At 40.4% G+C, this 21,490-nt stretch overlaps 1 protein-coding gene across 3 annotated transcripts; it reads right to left on the bottom strand.

The window, feature by feature from the left end:
• Window positions 1-646: 646 nt before the first annotated feature.
• LOC115159168 (proline-serine-threonine phosphatase-interacting protein 2) lies at window positions 647-21,330 on the bottom strand. Of its 3 annotated transcripts, none has more exons than XM_029708626.1 (15): window positions 21,182-21,330; window positions 20,168-20,268; window positions 12,105-12,179; window positions 11,201-11,235; window positions 10,961-11,067; window positions 10,630-10,692; window positions 6,512-6,610; window positions 4,879-4,924; window positions 4,670-4,749; window positions 3,318-3,416; window positions 3,044-3,140; window positions 2,715-2,799; window positions 2,503-2,534; window positions 2,273-2,347; window positions 647-2,150 (listed from the first exon to the last, which is right to left on the bottom strand). In XM_029708626.1, exons 1-14 carry the CDS (start codon window positions 21,212-21,214, stop codon window positions 2,280-2,282), a joined length of 1,020 nt encoding a protein of 339 aa, XP_029564486.1. In that variant the 5' UTR covers window positions 21,215-21,330; the 3' UTR covers window positions 647-2,150; window positions 2,273-2,279. The 3 variants fall into 3 exon arrangements, with proteins under 3 accessions (XP_029564486.1, XP_029564487.1, XP_029564488.1); XM_029708627.1 differs by having other exon boundaries at window positions 2,273-2,341; XM_029708628.1 differs by having other exon boundaries at window positions 3,044-3,095.
• Between the last annotated feature and the right edge of the window lie 160 nt (window positions 21,331-21,490).

The raw sequence follows: 21,490 nt of genomic DNA, 5'->3' as shown, positions 1-21,490 counted from the left end.
TTTCCAACGTCTTATCATCGACTCATTAAGACCAAGCTCCCGTGCAGCAGCTCTATTTCCTTTTCCAACAGCCAGATCAATCGCCTTCAACTTGAAAGCTGCATCATATGCATTTCTCCGTGTCTTTGCCATGATGAGGGTGACAAAATGACTACCGTAATCAGAATGATGAGAAGTTTGAGAGCACTCGATTTAATCTAAACAGTAAACAAAAAAGTTGTTTGACCTTAACCCGTTCGGCAATTTCATTGGTCTAATGAAAGCTTCATGCCGCCAAAAAACTGAGCACGTCACAGAATGTGTTTTTTTTTTTTGATAAAAAAAATTGAAAGCGGGAAAAATCCATATATTAGCTGCGTCATTGTTTAAGCCGCGAGGTTCAAAGCCTGGGAAAAAAGTTGCGGCTTATAGTCCGGAATTTACGGTAATTATATTATGAATAGGAAAGGTGGAGTTATTTCATATATGCAGCTAACAAAATGTTTTGCGCTATCCAAAATTACAACCAACTGATTGCAGCATTACCGCAAAAAATTAAGGAGGCAAGTGGAAGGGGGAGAAGGTAGGGAACTTCAAAAAACATTTCTTACACCAGTATACTTCAACTGGTGACTATCCGGGAGAATAAAGAAAAAGGAGCACTCTGTTTTTGCGTAAATCAGATAGATTTATTGATGAAACAAACAAACAATAAGCTAACATTTCGGCATGAATCGCCTTCATCAGAGCCTTGAGCAGGAAATGTGTGGGAGGCACCTACTGCATATGCCCTCGTAGGGGAGTGTCCCCGCTCATCATGTCAATCAAACATGTCAATAATGTCAGTACAATAGTAGTAGCAGGTTATTCAAACAAGAGTATGATCATCATTCAAGATTCCTACACATACATTCGGGAAATTGTTTTGTTTGCCCTTTATAAAAGACCAAAATTGGCCAAAACAATCATCATAAATAGAAAAATATTCCTGTTTCATTTGAGGACCAAAATGTTGACAGCAGCCCCATACAGGTTCCAAAATAGTTGAGAAGAGATTTTCAATGTGCCAATTCCATGGCACATTGTTTATAAACAGATACAAAAAAACCCCGCTTGATTCAAACATTTTTCCAATTATTCCAATTCCATTATTGTAAAAAATTCTTGCCACCAACAGAATGTTATGTCTATGGGGCCTACAACCATCTCAGCTCTGCAGAGTTTGCTTCGAAGAGACAGAATCATTAGATCACTTATTCTAGTATTGCCCCTGTGTAGCTTGTTTCTGGTCACAGGTTCAGGAATGGCAGAAAAATCTCAACATTTACCAAAAATTAACCCTACAAATAGCACTGTTGGGAGATTTGGAAAGCAATAGTAAATCTATCAACAACATAATAATACTTTTAGTAAAAATATTCATCTTTAACTTACAATCTGTAGATACTATGCGATTAGAAAAATTCTGAACCTTTGTGAAACATCACAGCACAGTTGAAAAATATATGGCACATGGAAATCATAAGAGGGCAATTTATAGAAATACCTGGGATGGACTGAGAGTAGCTGAGGGGTGGGTTTAAAGCTCATGTTTAAAAGCTCATGTTCTATAATAGTTATGACTAAAAACACAATATATAATGTATACCGTATGCGTTTGGGTACCTTCTATCCAAATGTGATGTATGTCAACTATATAACTACTGTGAAGAAAAGAAAGAGAGATGTGCCATGTATGAAAGATGTGTGTACAGTAGATGTACATTTAAGCTTTATTTTGGTCCAATTATTTTGGTCCTCCGAAGAGGGGAGGTGGTGGATGGGCCAATAAATTTTTTTTTAAATAATAACAAATAAAGTGATTACTTTTATTTTTGCTTTAACAATATTTCCTGGTTTAGACTGTACAAAACTAAATATATTACCAATTGATATATATTGTATATGAGCTATGACACTTAATCTTACTGTTTATAACACAGCTATAAAACCACAATGATGACATAATCAAACATGCTGTACTAACGTCAGCGTTGGTGGTATTTCTTAATTAGTTTGTCAGGTGTCACAGTTGAATGCACAAAGCACAAAGTCCACTCTTTAGTATCCATCATTGAAGGGATCCACACTCAGCATTCCACCAGGCAGTCAATATCAATATCCATAGATAACTGGAAACGAATAGTAAAAAATAAAAATAATAATAAAACCATGGTTTTAGGTGGGCTCAAACTTATTGTGATGACAATGGTCATTTGACCGAAGCTGTAATACTGAAGAATACCCTACTTACCAGTGTGCTAGTATTGTATAACACTGTAGACTCGATCTGGATCTAATGCAGTTGAGTTGATCAAATCACCTACAGCAGAGGAAGTCAAAACACAAATAAATAAACAAAACAGACAGTGGCATGTCATTAAAAGGAAAACAAAGAACAGTTTATTAATATTTTCAATGATGGATTATATCTGACAACTTTGTCATAATATCTATATATCTCAGTAAGTTTTTAACATATACCTCCGGTATTGGTTGGATTAGGCAATGGTCTCCTGATTTTCACAAAACAGACAAAATAGAAATCGACATGACATGATGAAAATTATTATGAAAAATAATATTTTTGTGGTAAAGGGGAAAATCATCATCTGCTGTGTGTGTTGTTCCCCTTTCAATATATTATTGGTTCCCCCCCCCCCAAAAAAACCATTTATTGATAAAATCGCTCTCACCTGGTGATAGATGGAGCTATTTGGGTGGCTGATGGTGCTACCGGGACCCTCTGACTGCTGTAGAAGTTCTCATAGAGAATAGGAGCTGAGAAGTGAGGACAGAGCAGGTCAGGGGGTGAGTAGTGAGTACAACTACAATAAACAACTAGACTGTCAAGGAGGGGGACCCGGACACACATAACAAGGCTAATGCCTACATAAAAGCATCAAGGATGACACAAAAAAAGTCTGATTTTCATTGTAGCCCTTGGATGACCTATAATGTATTGTATGTGCCTGTTGTTTTCTTTGGATGACAAATGCAATCTGTGAAGAGTGAGGAACTGTACCTGGTGGTTTGTCCCCAGTCCGTCTGAGGTTCACAAAGTGTTCAATGTCCTCCTGTATGTCACAATGTTCAAGAGACTTCCTCACTTCCTCATATAGCTGAACACGCAGACACAAGTTAGAAACAAGCAATATGGAAGGTCACTTACAGCCACAATCCTTCATGCTATTCTTTGGGTATCATTTACAAAAAAATCAACATTGAATATCAGTAACTCCTGCAGATTGCATCTTGATGAGTCGCTAGGAAATAAAGCATTTGAAGTGTGACTTTACCTCATCGCTGGTGACACACTGCTGGGAGAGCTGGTTGAGATGAGTCCACACCATGTTCCTTAGAGTGTTGATCCTCTCAACTTCCTGCTTCTCAAATACCTGGATGTAACAGAGCACTAAATGATATACAGTGACTTCAAAAAGTATTCATTCCCCCACGTTTTGTTGTTACAGCCTGAATTCAAGATGGATTAAATATATGTTTTTTCTCACCGATCTACACGCAATACCCCTAACGACAAAGTGTAAACATGTTTTTATAAATGTTAGCAAATTTATTGAAAATAAAATATATAAATATCTCGTTTACATAAGTATTTACAACCCTGAGACAATACTTGGTAGAAGCCCCTTTGGCAGCGATTACAGCAGTGAGTCTTTCTGGGTAAGTCTCTAAGAGCTTTCCACACCTGGATTGTTCAACATTTGCCCATTATTCTTTTAAAAATTATTCAAGCACGGTCAAATTGGTTGTTGATCATTGCTAGACAACCATTTTCAGGTCTTGCCATACATTTTCAGGTAGATTTAAGTCAAAACTGTAACTCATCTTCTTGGTAAGCAACTCCAGTGTAGATTTGGCCTTGTGTTTTAGGTTATTGTCCTGCTAGAAGGGGAATTCATCTCCCAGTGTCTGGTGGAAAGCAGACTGAACCAGGTTTTCCTCTAGGATTTTGCCTGTGCTTAGCTCCCTTCCGTTTCATTTTTATCCTGAAAAACTCCCCAGTCCTTAAAGATTACAAGTGTACCCATAACATGATGCAGCCACCACTATGCTTGAAAATATAGAGTGGTACTCAGTACTGTGTTGTATTGGATTTTCCCCAAACATAACACTTTGTATTCAGAACAAAAAGTGAATTGCATAACCACATTTTTTTGCAGTATTACTTTAGTGCCTTGTTATAAAGAGGATACATGTTTTGGAAACTTTTTATTCTGTACAGCAGGGTTTCCCAAACTCGGTCCTTGGGACTCCAAGGGTTGCACGTTTTGATTTTTGCCCTAGCACTATACAGCTGATTCAAATAATAATCTAATCATTAAGCATTGATAATTTGAATCAGCTGTGTAGAGTTAGGGCCGAGTTTAGGAAACACTGCTGTACAGGCTTCCTTTTTTCCCCTCAGTCAATTAGGTTAGTATTGTGGAGTAACTACAATGTTTATCCATCCTCAGTTTTCTCCTATCACAGTCAATAAACTCTGTAACTGTTGCCATTGGCCTCATGGGGAAATCCCTGAGCGGTTTCCTTCTTGTCCGGCATAGTAAAAATATTACAAATAATATACAAGTAATACAGTATTTAACTAACAAACCAACAAAATACTATGATGCTTTCTGGCCCTTACCTCACATGCTTTGACATGCTCTTTCTGCCAGTCCTCCCTGATTTTCCCCAGCGCAGTCACATTCTGCATGTATAGCCTGTCTGGGATTCCAATCAGAGAATATACATCTTTGGAGACCATACTATCAGCACATAACCTAGATGATGATTTGTGGTTTTCCCTGTTTATGGTGGATAAGAGCCAAAAGGATAATAGGTTGTCATTCTTACCAGCTACCTCTGCATTCATTTTTGCTTGATTTGTTCTTGCAAATAGCTGAAAGTGATAAAGAAGAAAAACACTGAGGACATATTCGGTACTTTATGTAACCCTTCCTTGTGTTCAGGTCGTTACTTTAGTTATTTTTGTTTAAGTATACAGTAAAAGTACGACGTCTTTTTGAAAAATGTCCACTTCATAAACAGTTCTTCCTGTGGTCAATGTAGGCCTAATTCTTGTGGTCTAATTCCTGTGGTCAAAATAGGCCTGCTGTTTCCTTAGCTCAACAGATTCTCATGGCTCACTCAGCTAATTTAGTGTCACTAGCGTTTTTGTTTATTTTTAAAGCCCCCAAGCAGTCTTTTCAATGACATGTTTAAATCATCACTATATGTCTAATAAATCCCTGTGTGTATTTATTTCATGAAAATAACACAAAATATACTTTTTATCATTTATTTCCCTGAGCCTCCTTTTGACATTGAAATGCTCAGTCTGATTGTGTGGGAGTGTTGATACAAATGTAAATACAATATATTTACATACAGAGCCCTGTTTGGAGGATAGGATCGTCTAGACTCTAGACTAGAGCCTACCCCACTTATCCCTTCAAAGTAGGAGGATACATGTAAAGGGATAATTCATGTGGGGCTATGCGTTCTATGGAAAATTATGAATGACGAATCGTATTAAACAATGCCAATAAGGTTTTTTAATTTGACTTTAGCTTTCAAAAGCAGTCCAAACATAGAACATGTAAGAATTAAATACAGCCATTGAATTCTACCGTGTTGATATACCGTGCGTTATAGGAAAATAATGCACGGTCTAGAATGCCCTTCAAGCCAATCACAAACGAGTATTCAACAATGCATTGGTATAAATGCAAATAAAAGATGACTGCTCATTGGTCAGAATAATCAGATCAGATTGTGATGACATGCTGTGGGACAAAAATTCCATCCCACCTGTGGAGGCTGAAATTTCAAATGTTTTTTTTGTTCTTTCAAAAAGCACTAAAAGAGCATGATCATTATTTTCACAATTTTAGTGTTATTTCGACCCCATAGTGTTGAAAAATTGTTTTAAAAAAACAGGAAAACCACAATTTTGACTGCACTGTCTGTCACGTCCTGACCTTAGAAAGCTGTTATTTTCTATGGTAGAGTAGGTCAGGGCGTGACGGGGGAGTTTTCTAGTTTAGTTTTTCTATGTTGTCAGGTTCTAGTTTTGTATTTCTATGTTGGGTTTTGTTTGGGATGATTAGAAGCAGCTGGTCCTCGTTGTTTCTAATTGGAGATCATACTTAAGTAGGTTTTTTTTCCCCAGCTGGGTTTGTGGGAGATTGTTTCTGAGTTAGTGTATGTGTCTACTCTGCGTCACGGTTTGTTGTTTTTGTTCGTTCAGTTTATTGTGTATGTATTGCAAAGTTTCACAGTGAAAATCAAATGTGGAACGACACACACGCTGCACTTTGGTCCGCTCCTTCCTACGACAACTGTCACTTTCATGTTTTTTTTTTAATACAGTGAATAACTTATGATGGGGGAGATAGAGGAGAAGGACATAGAATGGAAAGTGGTGCAGTCGGGGTTTGAAACTTTGCCTCCGGGACAATGTGTGGTCCGTTTCTCTGAAGCTTACCTTTTCCTGCTGCTTGGCGTTACTGGTGCTTGCATTTCGGTTCATGTTCTGTTCCGCTTCCTCTTTGTCTCGACACTTTTGCTCATATGTCTTCTTTGACTTTGGTTAACAACATGGAATTACATTTACATTTTAGTCATTTAGCAGACGCTCTTATCCAGAGCGACTTACAATGCATACATTTCATACATTTTTTTTTTTTTCGTGGAATAACAGGGGAAGTGGGGTTACACGTGTGAATGTGTGAAAACGCTTGACTGACTATGCTATTCTTCACTGAATGACTGATAACATGAAAGTCTAAAACATACATGTCATTTGTTTGAAGTCAACTACCACAGTGTTGGTTCTGTCAATTGCTGCTACCTTAGGACAAAAAAATAACTGAGGTCTGATATGATGGTGTTAAAGAACTTGAGTGCTGAAGTCTCACAAATCATAGAACCCATTTAACAACCTGTGTTCATACCGCAGCAATATCCCCCACCACCAAGCAGAGGACAGGACAACACGACAACGCATTATAAAGCACAAGGCCCCACGCAGCAGCACTGGCCAGCTCGTGGTCTAGGACGGATGAGAGAAACCGTCCAGTTACATCAACAGCGATATGAACCACAGGTAAAGTATCCCAGTTCCAGCCGAGATACAAACCAAGGGTGAGAGAAACGGCACAGTTCCAGCAGAGATATGCACCACAGCGATACTATGCAGCCCCAAACCGTGTCCGTATGAGAAGGTGCTTCCACTGTCATCAGAGCAGATCAGAGGAGTACTACCAGCACTGCTACAGATGTGGGAGCAGCCACCACTTCCTGGCAGGTTGTCGGTTTAGAAAAACAAGGCCAACCAAAGAGGTTCCTATAAAACGAAGACAGGTTGCCCCCTGTGGAACAGGGAGTCACACAGACACGTCCCAACACTGTACAACCTGTGGAATGAGAGAAAAAGGGCCATGCACTGAAACAGTGCTCATCCCGTAAGAAAGCACTCTACTGTTCGAGAGAATGGCAAAATGAACACTGGGCTGAACACCGACAATACTGCACACGGAGACGAATGTAACAAAATAATACTTCTGCTAAGGTAAACCCACCTTCTACTGTAACTGCCTTAGTAGGAAAACAGTGCCTTGTTGAACGCTGTCTACAGGGTCAGAGAACTCAAGCCTTGTGGGACACTGGGTCTCAGGTGTGTATCATTGATGAACTGCGGAAAGATGAAAACTTACCTGGTGTTACGCCGAGAAATGTTTCAGATATAATTGAGTCACCTGACTCACTCAGATGATTGCTGCCAATGGAATGAATATGCCTTATGTAAGTTGGATAGAAGTGACTTTCAAACTGGCATCAGAGGCGACATCCCAGCGCTCGCGATGAAGGGCTTTAAACGTGATTGAGCAAATCATCAACAACAGTGAACAGTCAGCAGGCACATGCACAGAACAGTTAAATGAGACGGTGAGAATGGCCTTTCCTAGTCTAATGGAAAACATACAAGTACCTGGTGAAAACCACAAAAGAGAAGATCGACATACCAAAAGGCACCTCTGTTCAGGTTCAACGTCAAGTGCAGACAAAGCCTGTTAAAGAGGACACCACACTGATCTTTGAGCCTGCTGTAAACCCTCAGTGGGCAGAAGGACTTCTGTGAGACTCGAGTAAAGCTAAGAAAAGACGCATCTCCACATGTCTTCATTGATGTTCAGAACGTCGCAGACCACGACATCATGTTAACAGGGCAACTGTAAAGTCAGTCTACCCCGCCACCATGCTGGAAAACTGTAATCAACCCCCCCCCCATCCCCCATTGTCAACAGAGTTCAAACAGAGTGAAAATACTGAAGACTTATGGGATCTTCCTGTTGATCTGAGCCACCTCAACACACAGCAGCAACAAATCACTCACCAACTATTGAGAGAGGAATCAAGCTCATTTTCCAAATCAGACAGTGACATCGGCTGCAATGACAATCTGAATCTACGCATTTAATTAAAAGACAGTGATCCTGTTGCACGAACCTACCTGTCTGTGCCGAAGCCATTCTAAAGAGAGATGAAAGACTACTTGCATGACCTGATAGCACAGGGTTGGGTGGAGAAGTCCAACTCTCCTTACTCTTCCCCAGTCGTATGTGTAAGGAAAAAGGACGGTAGCTTACAACTGTGCATAGACTACAGGGAGCTGAACAGGAAGACTCACCCTGACCGCCAGCCAATACCCAGAGTACAGGATATCATGGACAGCCTTGGAGGACATTCCTGATTTTCACTCTTGGATCAGGGAAAAGCGTATAACCAAGGGTTCATTGCAAAGGAAAGCAAGCCCATGACAGCCTTTGTGACCCCCTGGGGACTGTATGAGTGGGTTCGGATTCCGTTTGGACTCATGAATGCACCAGCAGCCTTCCAGCGCTGTATGGAGGAATGTTTGGATGGCTTGAAAGATGAGATCTGTATCCTGTATCTGGACGACACCCTTGTCTTCAGCAAGACCTTTGAGAACCATATCAACATATTTCGAAAAGTACTACAGAGCCTAAGAGAATATGGGATAAAGCTGAAGCCCAGAAAGTGTGAGATATTCACAGCGGAGGGATCGCTCTTTAGGGAGAATAGTGTCTGCCAAGGGAAGCAAAATCGATCCCGCTGATACTGCAGCAGTCAGAGCTCTGAAGGACAAAAGACCAAGTACAGTAGAAGAGCTCAGAGGAACCATGGGGCTGCTGAGCTACTATAGGCAATACATCAAAGACTTCTCACGCATTGCTAGCCCGCTCTACAACCTGCTCACAATGTCTCCTGAAGAAGTTACAGGTACACACAACAAAGCAAAGAAATGGCAGACAAAGGGGAAAACAAGAGGATTTCACTCTCACAAATCAATGACGTGTACAGATACGCATCAACAGTTAACGGAGTGGCTGATAGATCGCTTAGTTCAGCCTCCTGTACACGGTTTCCCAGACTTCTCAAAGCCGTTTATCCTTCACACAGACGTGTCAAACAATGGTTAAGGAGCTGTGTTGTATCAGAAACAAGACAAAAAACTGAGTATGATAGCCTATGCATCTCGGACCTTGACTGCACCTGAGAAAAACTACCATCTCCACTCAGGGAAATGTGAGTTTCTAGCCCTGTACTGGTCAATCACAGTAAAGTTCCGCGACTACTTGTACTATGCACCGACCTTTACAGCCTAGAGTGACAACAATCCCCTTACCTACATCTGATCGACCGCCAAGCTGAACGCAACAGAGTGCAGATGGGTTGCAGAACTCGCCAATTTCCATTTCACTATCAGATATCGTCCAGGCAAAGAGAACATTGGCGCTGACAGTTTGTCCAGAATGCCAATAGACATCGAAACACTGTTGAGAGAATGTTCAGAGGAGTTGAAATCGGACTCATTAGGAGCAACTGCGCAACTGCGATGCACAACAAGACTCAAACATATCCTGGCCAATGGCAGTCTCCGCTGTGTATGCAGCAACAACAGAAACCAGATCCATCACGCCTTTCTCAAAAGCAGAGATACCGACAGGCACAAAGAGAAGGTGAGAGTATCGGCCCAGCGATGGAACACAAACTGTCAAGTTCAAAACCAAAAGGGCAAGAACTGAAAACATTCAACATGAAAAGCAGATGTCTTCTTCAAGAGTGAGACAAGCTCAACTTGGATGAGCATGGTATCCTCCATCGCAAGACACTATGGGGTATTGTGTGTAGGCCAGTGACAAAAAAAATCTCAGTTTAATCCATTTTAAATTCAGGCTGTAACACAACAACATGTGGAACAAGTCGAGGGGTGTGAATACTTTCTGAAGGCACTGTATGTAATAATAAAATGTACTAACTTATAATAACTTCCCATTCATTCGAGATGCCCCAGGACATATAATGTAACTTCCTATTTATTTGAGAGGTTTCCCCCCCTTATTAACTTCTCATGGCTGTTGATGAATTTCCCACTTTTTAGAGGAAGGATCACTTATATTACAATAGTCTGTTTCACATTTTGGTAACACGATGACTGAAACTAGACATGACTTTAGATGACAGATGGGATGATAACTGGTGGTTTGATTAATAATAAAGGAAAGTTCTCCAGCTTACCTCCATGGTTTTCTTGAACTGTGTGGCCCTCTGTTTGTGTAGGACATCCATCTGTTGTTCTACCTGCAAAGAAGTGTCAAAGATATTATATGGTACCCAAGACGATAGAGATGATATATCCATGATTTGCAATTACAGTGTGCATTATCACATCCATGCAGGACGCTTTGATATAAGCAGTTATAAGTGGCTGATCACTATAAACGCATTCACTATTAAGCAGAGTGCACTGTATTAGCAATGCATTATTAGGTCGATAAGTAATGAAAGATTTAAAAAATGTTCTACATTTATTTCAGGGGTTTAAGTAGTTGATAGAATGCAACGGTACCTTTTTCCTTGTCTCTTTCTGTCTCTCCCTGAAGTCCTCCAGTTTTTTTGCCTCATCCCTCATTGTTTGTGCCAGTTGTAGGTGTGACAAACTCACATGTTCAGTCTCTATGTTGTAAAAGAGGGTTTGAGTGAATGAGTAAATTATGTGGACGACACAACACGCATCACATGGAAATACCAACTCATAGCACGGTCATCATCGTATATCATCAGGCACATTGTTGTGAGCAACACTTACGCAGTTTGAACACATCCAGCGATCTCTTCAGTGTGCTAAACAAACACACAAATAACGTAAAATGATTCAATGTAATTTATGCAAAACAACCTGACCTCACATAAAAGAATCATTAAGAATGAAGAAAATGAGCTGTTTGATGAATCGGTTTAAGAACCCCCCCCCTCCCCCTCCTCCCACCTTACCGGAAAAGGCCTTAACCACAAAACCATTTGAAGCATGTGACCAAACTGAAACAGGATGGACACTCAAACCACTGGCAGAATCCTTCTCAACAGAAAAAGGCCCCAACAGTAACTCAATCGTGTAACACAAATGCACTAATAACGCTCATGCATACTTTTATCTCGCTGTGTAGTGCTGCATGGTCAATGAGCCGTTGAAGCGTGCAGACCATCTTACAACGCGCCAAAAAATGGGTTTGGTCAACTTCAGACATTGCTGTCAGTGGGCAGATCCACAGCCTTCTAGTGTGCCATCTGAAGGCTGCATGCCAGGCAATATCAACAACCCAAACATTAAAAAAACAACAACAAAAAAACAACTGTTTTTGCTTCGTCATTATCGGGTATTGTCTATAGATTGACGAGGAAAACAAATATTTAATCCATTTTTAGAATAAGGCTTTAATGTGGAAAAAGGCGTCTGAAAACTTTCTGAATTCACTGTAAGTTTGCATTTACTTGTCTTGTTTGAGACAGGCTGGCACCAGGGTAATAAGAAGGCTATTAAACATGTTATGTGATGGCTTTTAAGGGCTTCAACAAAGCCCATTACAAGGGCATCTCTACCTTCAATAGCAGGCCTTTCAAATTATGTCTGTATACATTTTTACAGTGCCTGACTGATGGCAAGCAATATCGACTAGAGCATGAATAACATCGGCAACAACAGACTGACTTACTTCATCTCATTGCACCCACACATCTTCTTGGAGAGGCCCAGTAGCTCTTTGGCATACTTCTCCTCTATGGATGCTCTGAAAGATGACCAAACACATCTCTTCAGAGGTGCATTCAACAAGGTAAACCGTTCACAAATGTTATCTACAATATGTGCATGAGAGAACATTCGGCTATAGTGTGAAGATTTGCACCACAGAAGGTGTCCATGAGATAAAGAAAATTAAAATATAGACAACTTTCACCATAAGTGCTTTTTTTTCCCTACATATGACTGCAATATATTTGCAAAACCACACTTTATATCTTTCAATATGACAGTGTTATAATGGGCTGTGTCCTGATTGCACAGTCTGTATTGTGCTTTGATTAATGATTACACAGTAAGTATACCAGGGAGAAAGAAGGAATTTATTTTGTCCCCTACACCAAACGCGATCACGACACGCAGATTAAAATATCAAAACAAACTCTGAACCAATTACATTAATTTGGGGACAGGTCGAAAAGCATTAAACATTTATGGCAATTTAGCTAGTTAGCTTGCACTTGCTAGCTAATTTGTCCTATTTAGCTAGCTTGCTGTTGCTAGCTAATTTGTCCTGGGATATAAACATTGAGTTGTTATTTTACCTGAAATGAACAAGGTCCTCTACTCCAACAATTAATCCACACATAAAACGGTCAACCGAATCGCTTCTAGTCATCTCTCCCCCTTCCAGGCTTTTTCATCTTTGAACTTATATGGTGATTGGCATCTACACTTTCATAGCATTACCACGACAACCGGCAAAACAGTTCGTCTTTCAATCACCCATGTGGGTATAACCAATGAGGAGATGGCAAGTGGGTACCTGCTTCTATAAACCAATGAGGAGATGGGAGAGGCAGGACTTACAGCACAATATGGGTAAGAAATAGAAAGGAGTTCTATTTTAGCCCTTGGCAATGCAGACGCTCGTTGACGCGCGCGAGCAGTGTGGGTGCAATAATTGAATAACATAGATTTCAAAATGTATTTTGCAACGCTCGCAATGCAAGCGGTGTGGTCAGCCTTTAACACGGGACACGTCTGGGAGTGTTTTTTGTGTGTCAGTGTAAATAACGTCGGGTCCGGGAGCCGCAACAGGCTCCCCTGCCTCCGCCAGCTCGTCAGGCTCCCCTGCTTCCTCCGGCTCGTCAGGCTCTCATGCCTCAGCCAGATTGCCAGGCTCCCCTGCCTCAGCCAGTCTGGCAGGTTCCCGCGCCCCAGCCGGCTCAACAGGCTCCCGCGCCTCAGCAGGGGTGACCGGCTGGAGCCGCACGTCGGGAAGGGGGTACTGTCACGTATACTCCCTCTCCGGCCTCTAGGTCATCAGGCTGCTGATTATCCCACACATCTATCACCATCGTCAGGCGCACCTGCGCCTCATGACACTCACCTGGACTCCATCACCTCCTTGATTATCTCCCCTATATCTGTCACTCCCCTTGGTTCTTTCCTCTGGTGTTATTGACTCTGTTTCATGTCGGTGCGTTGTTTGTGTTTCGTGCTAATTGTTTTGTTTGTTTATTTATTAAAACACTCACTCCCTGTACTTGCTTCCCGACTCTCAGGGCACTCGTTACAGAGACAATAAAATCAAACATTTGGTGAACTATGCTGTATCAGTTGGTCAGGAAAGGTTTCTATTTAGATAATGGAGAAATTCTCCCCCTTCAAATCTTGTGGTGTATTACACAGTAACTAGGTGCTATCTAGAACCTTAAAGGGTTCTTCGGCTATCCCCATAGGATAACCCCTTGAAGAACCCTTTGTGGTTGCAGGTAGAACCCTTCTCTACAGAGGGTTCCACCTGGAACCCCAAATAGTTCTACTTGGAAACACTTCATCTCGGGCCTAACAACACCCGTGCCAATATATCCTCCAAACACCGGCTTCTCTGGCATTATCACTTAAATGACTTTCTTATCTTATTTCTTATTTCTGTATTTTCCAGCACAGGAAAAAAAAATAAAAAATAAAAATGTATGAAATTGTATGAAATGTATGCGTTCACTACTGTAAGTCGCTCTGGATAAGAGCGTCTGCTAAATGACTAAAATGTAAATGTAAATGTATCGTGGAACGAATCCTCATGCCCTTTGAAAAGGTCAGCCCACAACAAAACATTGCTGATATTCAGTGAAAATAAACAGACAACAACATGACAGCAGAACATGTGGGCGCTGTCACCTATCTAGAAAAAAGAAACGCACACCTATAAAGGCGAGGTGCTGGCTAGCGGAGCAGAACACTAGAAAATAAAGGAAAGCCGCACACTCTAAGAGCTCAGATGCAACAATTTAATAACCAACGTTTCGACAGCGAAGCTGTCCTCATCAGGGTATCATCACAAACACTGCGAGATGAGTCATTTATATAGTGTCAAGAGACACACAGGTGTTTGTAATCATGGCCAAGTATGGCCTAATATCATTGGTTAACTCAAATATTTAAAAAAAATGGTATACAAAGAACGCAAAGGCGCTGTCACCTATAACAGAAAGATAGCATTCATAGTCTCTTTTTCATAGTATATTCTCTGTAGTACACTGTTAATAAAATAGAAAAAAAACAAACACCATTGTGTCGTAAAACCATGAAAAGTAGTGCACCTATGCTGATATCTGGTGTTCGGAGGGTGTTTGAACGTAGACCCAAGTGTTATGATACACTGATTGAATTTCTAAACGGAAGTACTCTGAAGTGGTTCTTTAATCTGAATAATTGTGTTTTAAGTGAGTGTTGTAAAAACACTTTTTTTCACGTCCTGACCATAGTAAGTTGTTATTTTCTATGGTAGAGTAGGTCAGGGCGTGACAGGGGGGTTTTCTAGTTTAGTTTTTCTATGTTGTTATGTTCTAGTTTTGTATTTCTATGTTGGGTTGTTCTAGTTTTTGTACTTCTATGTTGGGCTTTGTTTGAGATGATCTCCAATTAGAGGCAGCTGGTCATCGTTGTCTCTAATTGGAGGTCATATTTAAGTTGGTGTTTGTCCCACCTGGTTTGTGGGAGATTCATTTTGAGTAGTGTATGTTTCACCTCTGCGTCACGGTTTGTTGTTTTCTCATTTAGTTTATTTATGCATTGCATAGTTTCACAGTATAAATAAAATGTGGAACGACACACACGCTGCACTCTGGTCCGCTCCTTCCTACGACAGCGGTGACACTATTTGATGTTCCAGTGCATGTAAAAGCAGCATCAACACATAAAAAGTATGTTTTGCAAGGCTGTCTCGCATCCAATTTGATGGTTTTAAATTGCAAATGGTTTATTGCATAAATATTGATTGATGATGATTTTCAGTCAATATTTGATTGATGATGTTCAGTCAATATTTTAATCAACATTTTAAAGAAGACACTGGGAATTGAATACTTTTCCTAGGATAGACCGTGGCACTAATTATAGGCTACATTTGCCAGAACCCATTGTAAGATGATAAATATTGTTACAATCAAAATGTTTAGGGCAATCTAAGTTATAGCAGAGGTACCATGAAGTAATGTGTAAAATGGGCCTTCATCACTGGTATTCATGTGAGGTGGATGTGAACCCGGGTCCTGCTTGTCAAAACACTGCCTTAATGCTCTCAGCCAGTCTTCAGGACTAAACGGTTGTGCTGAACCACCCTTGTTATACTGAGCACATGTGGCCCGATTCAGACTTGAGATAAGTAGACCTAGCATGGACTCCATAAAGCATGGATTCAAGTAATGTTGAATCAACTTATCTCAAGTCTGAATAGGGCCTAGGAAGATTTTTTGGGGGGTGAAATTCCATCTTTATTATGGCGTGAAAGTTGGAAAGGCAGAAGCAGGAATTGAACCCTCAAACCTCCAATTTCTTTGGATTTTACCCACTCCACCACACAGTTACATACCGTATGATGAACTGTCACACCATGATCTGTTTCACCTGTCTTGTGCTTGTCTCCACCCCCCCACCAGGTGTCGCCCATTTTCCCCTGTGCATTTATACCTGTGTTTTCTGTTTGTCTGTTGCCAGTTCGTCTTGTCTCGTCAAGCCTACCAGCGTGTTTTTTCACATACTCCTGTTCGCTCTAGTCCCTGTTTTCTAGTTCTTCCGGGTTTTGATCATTCTGCCTGCCCTGACCCTGCCTGCCATTCTGTACCTTACTGACTCTGCCCTTGTTTACTGACCTCTGCCTACCCTGAGCCTGCCTGCTGTTCTGTACCTTACTGACTCTGCCCTGGATTACTGACCTCAGCCTGCCCTTGACCTGTAGTTTGCCTGCCCCCTGTTTTGTTATTAAACATCTGTGACTCGAACTGTCTGCATTTGGGTCTTATCCTGAGTCCTGATACAAACATTGTGCTGCCGTACTGTTCAGAATTTTCCCAGTCTGAGGTATGGAGGTGGAGAGGGGGCATTCGTGGAAGATGTGCCCTCCAGCAAACTCTATGGTCGAGTAAAAAAAACTGCCATGTTTGTTGGTCGTTCACGAACTCAGGTGAAAGCACACCAGATGCTCAGATTAAACTCTCCAAAACAATCCAAGGAAGTATGTGTCAATGAAAATGTGAGTACAAAATGTTATCACATTAAGGAAGGAAACAGAAAAGGAATTCACTCAATAAGAACATGGGTTTGTGTAGAATTTCAGCCACTAATGCTTAGTAGTCAAAGTCGAACAGCAATTTTGATGAATTGATCAGTTTTCATGATGCCACATGTCATTGTTTGCAGTTTTGCACCTTTCGTGCACTTGTTTTAAATTTAGGCAGGCTTTTCAGTTAATACTGCTGGCTTGTTTGCCTGGTAACTTTATGAGCTTTGTCTATTATTTGATGTATGACCCACATGTTATGTGCTACAGTAAATTTAGCCTGCTCTAGCATTTGGCCTACCCCATTCATAGATGCTAACTGCTTTAGCGCCGATTGACGATCCTTACCAAAGCCAGTGAAGACAAGAATCACAAACTAATGCCAACTGAATTGTCAGCTGTCAATCATGTCATCATCTCAACTCTACTGTCATTCAATCCATGTGAACAACTTTCCATGACATGTACCATCATCTGAACATAAAGACTCAGGTCTGAGACATTAAGGTAATGGATGACTTGAGCCCTGGGCTGAAGGTTTGTACAAGGTTTGTTTAAGTGCTACTGCTCACATGAGCAGTCATTGCATGTCTTTTTCCCCCATTGATATACAATATAATTCTATATTTCTGAAGAATATTAATATGATAAATAGCTTCGAGATCTTTGAACTGTCTTTATGAATATAAAAATATAAAAGACCTGTTCAAGTTGTCATTTGATCGTTTGCAAAGAAAAGAAAACATTTGAAGCTTCAGAATCATGTCTTGAAAAAGTAATTTTGTACTATTTAATTATCGTTCTGGACTAACGTATTCATTTGTTCTTTCACAAAACAATCTTGTGTCCTATGTTAAAGTGGAATGTACATTTGACCTATTGGAATTACTGTAGAGTTTGTCAACATGCCATATAAGAGCAGTGAATAAACACTAAGAAAAGGGATAACCATTTACAGTATTTGGAAACTAATTCTGCACTAGACAGTAGGCTTAGGCGGTATATCGTATATACCGTATACTGAGGTATTTGGAAATAGCCATTGGATTGTTTTTCAAAACCGTTGAAACTATTTATTTGAAGTTTTTCAATACATTAGTATATTTTAAAAGTTTTTAACCTGAGAAAAGTAGGCTGGCTACACCGAGAAAAGTATTGGAGAAAAGTAGCTACACATCAGTCAGAGCCAGGGTGACCACATGTCCCGGATTGTGTGGGACAGTCCCACATTTTGTCCCTTTGTCCCGCAACAAAAACAATTATGTGCCACATTTTATCAACAAATGAAAACACCACTAATTTAGACAAAAGGTTGATTTGTTCCGTATTTCATTCAGACTTCCCATTAAGTCGATGACAATTTACATTCCAACCTCTCTTTTGTGGCCACTTTGCGCTTATGACATGATATTACATCATAAGGATGTGGTGTTGTGTCACGCCCTGATCTGAGAGAGACGTTTTTCTCTGTTTAGTAAGGTCAGGGTGTGATATGGGGTGGGCATTCTATGTATTATATTTCTATGTTTTGGCCAGGTATGGTTTCCAATCAGAGGCAGCTGTCTATCGTTGTCTCTGATTGGGAACCATACGTAAGCAGCCCTTTTTCCCTCCTTGAGTTGTGGGATCTTGTTTTTGGATAGCTGCTTTTGAGCAGCCCCAGAATGTCACATTTATTCTGTTTATTGTTTTGTTTGGTTTCACTTCTAAATAAAGGATGTGGAATTACCGGCATGCTGCGCCTTGGCTTATTTATGACTGGGAGTTCGAGGACAGTGATTGTGACATGCTGGTGATAAATACTTCTCCAATCATTGTTGAGATCTGATATTAACAATGTCATATCGTCAACCAATCACATTTGTCAAATCCTTTTAGACTAAATTCCAGCTAAACTTGGAGAGGACAGTTAACTACCGGTACTTACAAAAACTGTGCATCTTACGAAAAGCTTCAAAAAGTAAGCAAATAGCCATATTAGACTGAATGATAAGATAATTTCATCAAACTCTCAATGCTCATTAGTTGCTCATTCAACATATTTGCTGATACTTCACTCAAGACCGTTTTAAAAGTCTCCCTAACTAAGACCAACCAGAAATGTTTCCTTGGCCACATATTCCCAGATTGTCATAAAACTGCCACAGTCTCTCATTTATGGATCACAACATTTTGTGGGAGGCTTGCTCGTTGCAGCGGGAGGGAGATTTTTGTGTATGTGAAAAACATATTCAGGTGTAGGCTACACTATACTGCAAATGTCCCACTAAATCTTCCCGTTGTCCCGCATTAGGGTATTTTAAATGTGGCCACCCTAGTCAGATCGCTGTCTGCTGACAGAAAGCCCGTTTGTGAATTCTCATCCGAGTGGAAAGTGCAACTGAAGCACAAAATTAGTCTGATGCCGAGCAGAAATTACAAGAAGCATTCTAGATCTTCGTTTATAAAACGCAGCAAGATATTTCTTATGAGTAACAAAAAAAAATTTGCGTGAAATATGCAAAATTCTGCATTAATGCGACCCCTAATTTATAGTGTTCGCTTTCTTAATTGTTTGAGAAGTCAAAGCCTTTTGGGTGAGTTATCTGTACAGCTGCCACTGCTCGATTTCCTTGCGTTTTTTTCTCCTCTCCGTTCTTGGCCTGTCTGCTCTGAGCAGAGTACAGTGTGTACACATGCTGCTTCAGAGTCAGTACTGTTCTTCCTTCAGACAAGCATGTGTCAAAAGTTTGTTCATTTGCACAATGTCTCTCATTCACATTCGCTTGTAAATGTCCAATCTCACCAAAAAATAACATTCGGTAGCTCTTACCTATATATTGATAACTTTATGAGCTGGATTGACTGTCTTTGCAATTAGTTTACTTTCATTTGTGCTTGTTAGCATATTTAGCAATCAGCCTCCAAGGAAATTCGCAATTACTTGTGCTAATTTCGTTAGCATTCTGGTACTAGACGCTCAATGGGCTTTTTTGCATTCTTGACTCCACTTACTAAGCCAGTAATACTCTAAATCACAGTATGAGCGAAGGACTGTATAACCTTATGAATATCTGGATACCGCACAACCCTACTAGACAGGATTTGAAACACCACAATAGTGTTTTAGAAGTTTTAGAGAGAGGAAACGACACCAAAAGAGATGTAATCTAATTCTTCACCACATAGGACTACAAACGCCATAATTTCAACCTTTTCCGGGATAGTGCTCCCAGGCTATGGCAAGGTGTTGCACAACTCTTGATTATGTGGTGCTACAACACGCCACGTCATACTCCATAACACCTCAGGATGAATGTTTCAGTACCCTCACAACCATGTTTCAATAGCAGCAAAATTAAGACTTTCTTTAAGGTGGTGGCAGTTCAGTTGGGCACTAGTTAGTGTTACAAAGCACTTCATTTTTAACAGTGTAATCTGAGGATTCAATGCATGGTTTCTATTGGACGATATCTTAGATGATTTCTCACCTGGCTTTCATGAAGTCTTCTATCTCCTTGCATGTCTTCTTGCCATTGTTGAGGTGCTGGATGATACTGTCATAACCCCCAGTGCTGGTGAAATCCCCGTTCTGGCAATTTGGGGAATGTGGAAAAGCAATACATAATCACAGAACACCATGGAATGCCTCTCACACCCTCCCAGTAGTAGTCATTCCAACTCCAATACACCTCACTGCATTGCCTTTTAACAGTCTATCAAAAAGGAAACAACTCATTCCAAAAATTCAGAGAGAAGACCCCCAAGTGCTCCAACCAAAATGATCCATAATGTAAAAGGTCCCCAATAGGCTACAGCACACAAGACATCAAACAATGGAAACAATAAAGAAAACAGTAATGAAGCAATAGAAGTATTTTGTGAGCCTGAATAAATTGGTGTTTTGTGTGCTAAACTGCAGTTGAAGTTACCTGTAATGTATGTCTGCATGAGAGAATGACATAATAATTTTAACCACATGTGATTTGAGAGGTACAGTAGGCCTACAAATGTAGAATATTTAAATTTGAGCCAGTTCGCTACAGCAGGAAAATGATCCTGCAGCAAGAGCAAATGCGAATTATAAAGGGGATTGCAATTAATGGACAGTTTGTCAGTTTACAGTTTACGTATGGTAAAATCAAATGAGATGAAATGACCAACCACAGAATACTTTTTAAACCTCAAATGCATTACAAGCTTTACATTTCCTGCATTGATATAGCCTACACTGTAGCGGTACACTCCTAAACCCTGCCATTCTGATTTGCATCGAGACATTACAAGGTTTTCAAAAGGACCAGAACCAAATCCATGCAGTATGTGATACTCTAAAAAAGTTAAATTACGAAACAAATAGACATAGCTAGACCTGTTCCATTATTGTGTAGGCGTATGTTGTTTACCACCTTATAAATGAAAGAACACATTTGCATAACTTATTACATGAAAATCATATTTAGATCTCTAAAAACAAATAGCTCTGCAATCACATTTGTACTCACCCAAAAGCAATCCTTAAAGTTAAGTTCTCTCATTGTAGACAAGAATAACGGCAGTAGAACTCTTCAAATTCCGCAGCTTGTTACCGTGCGAGCGACTGACGAACTTCTCAATGGAGGGTGCGTTTACGACTCATACCGCAACGGAGCACTAAACTCCTTCTCTGGGTCCTGACGACCGGGGAGAGACTCCTACCGACCTACGAGCAAAATAGATTCTGTTGGATTTGGTGCCACTTGGTGGTCACAAGCAGATGAGCAGGAGAAGGAAGGACCTCTATGAGTCTTGCCAATTCATCTTATATTGGCTCT

Source organism: Salmo trutta, chromosome 23 (assembly GCF_901001165.1).
Source record: "Salmo trutta chromosome 23, fSalTru1.1, whole genome shotgun sequence".
Classification (NCBI taxonomy): Eukaryota; Metazoa; Chordata; class Actinopteri; order Salmoniformes; family Salmonidae; genus Salmo; species Salmo trutta.
Note: the sequence above shows the minus strand (reverse complement) of the source record. Positions and strands in the feature narration are given on the sequence as shown.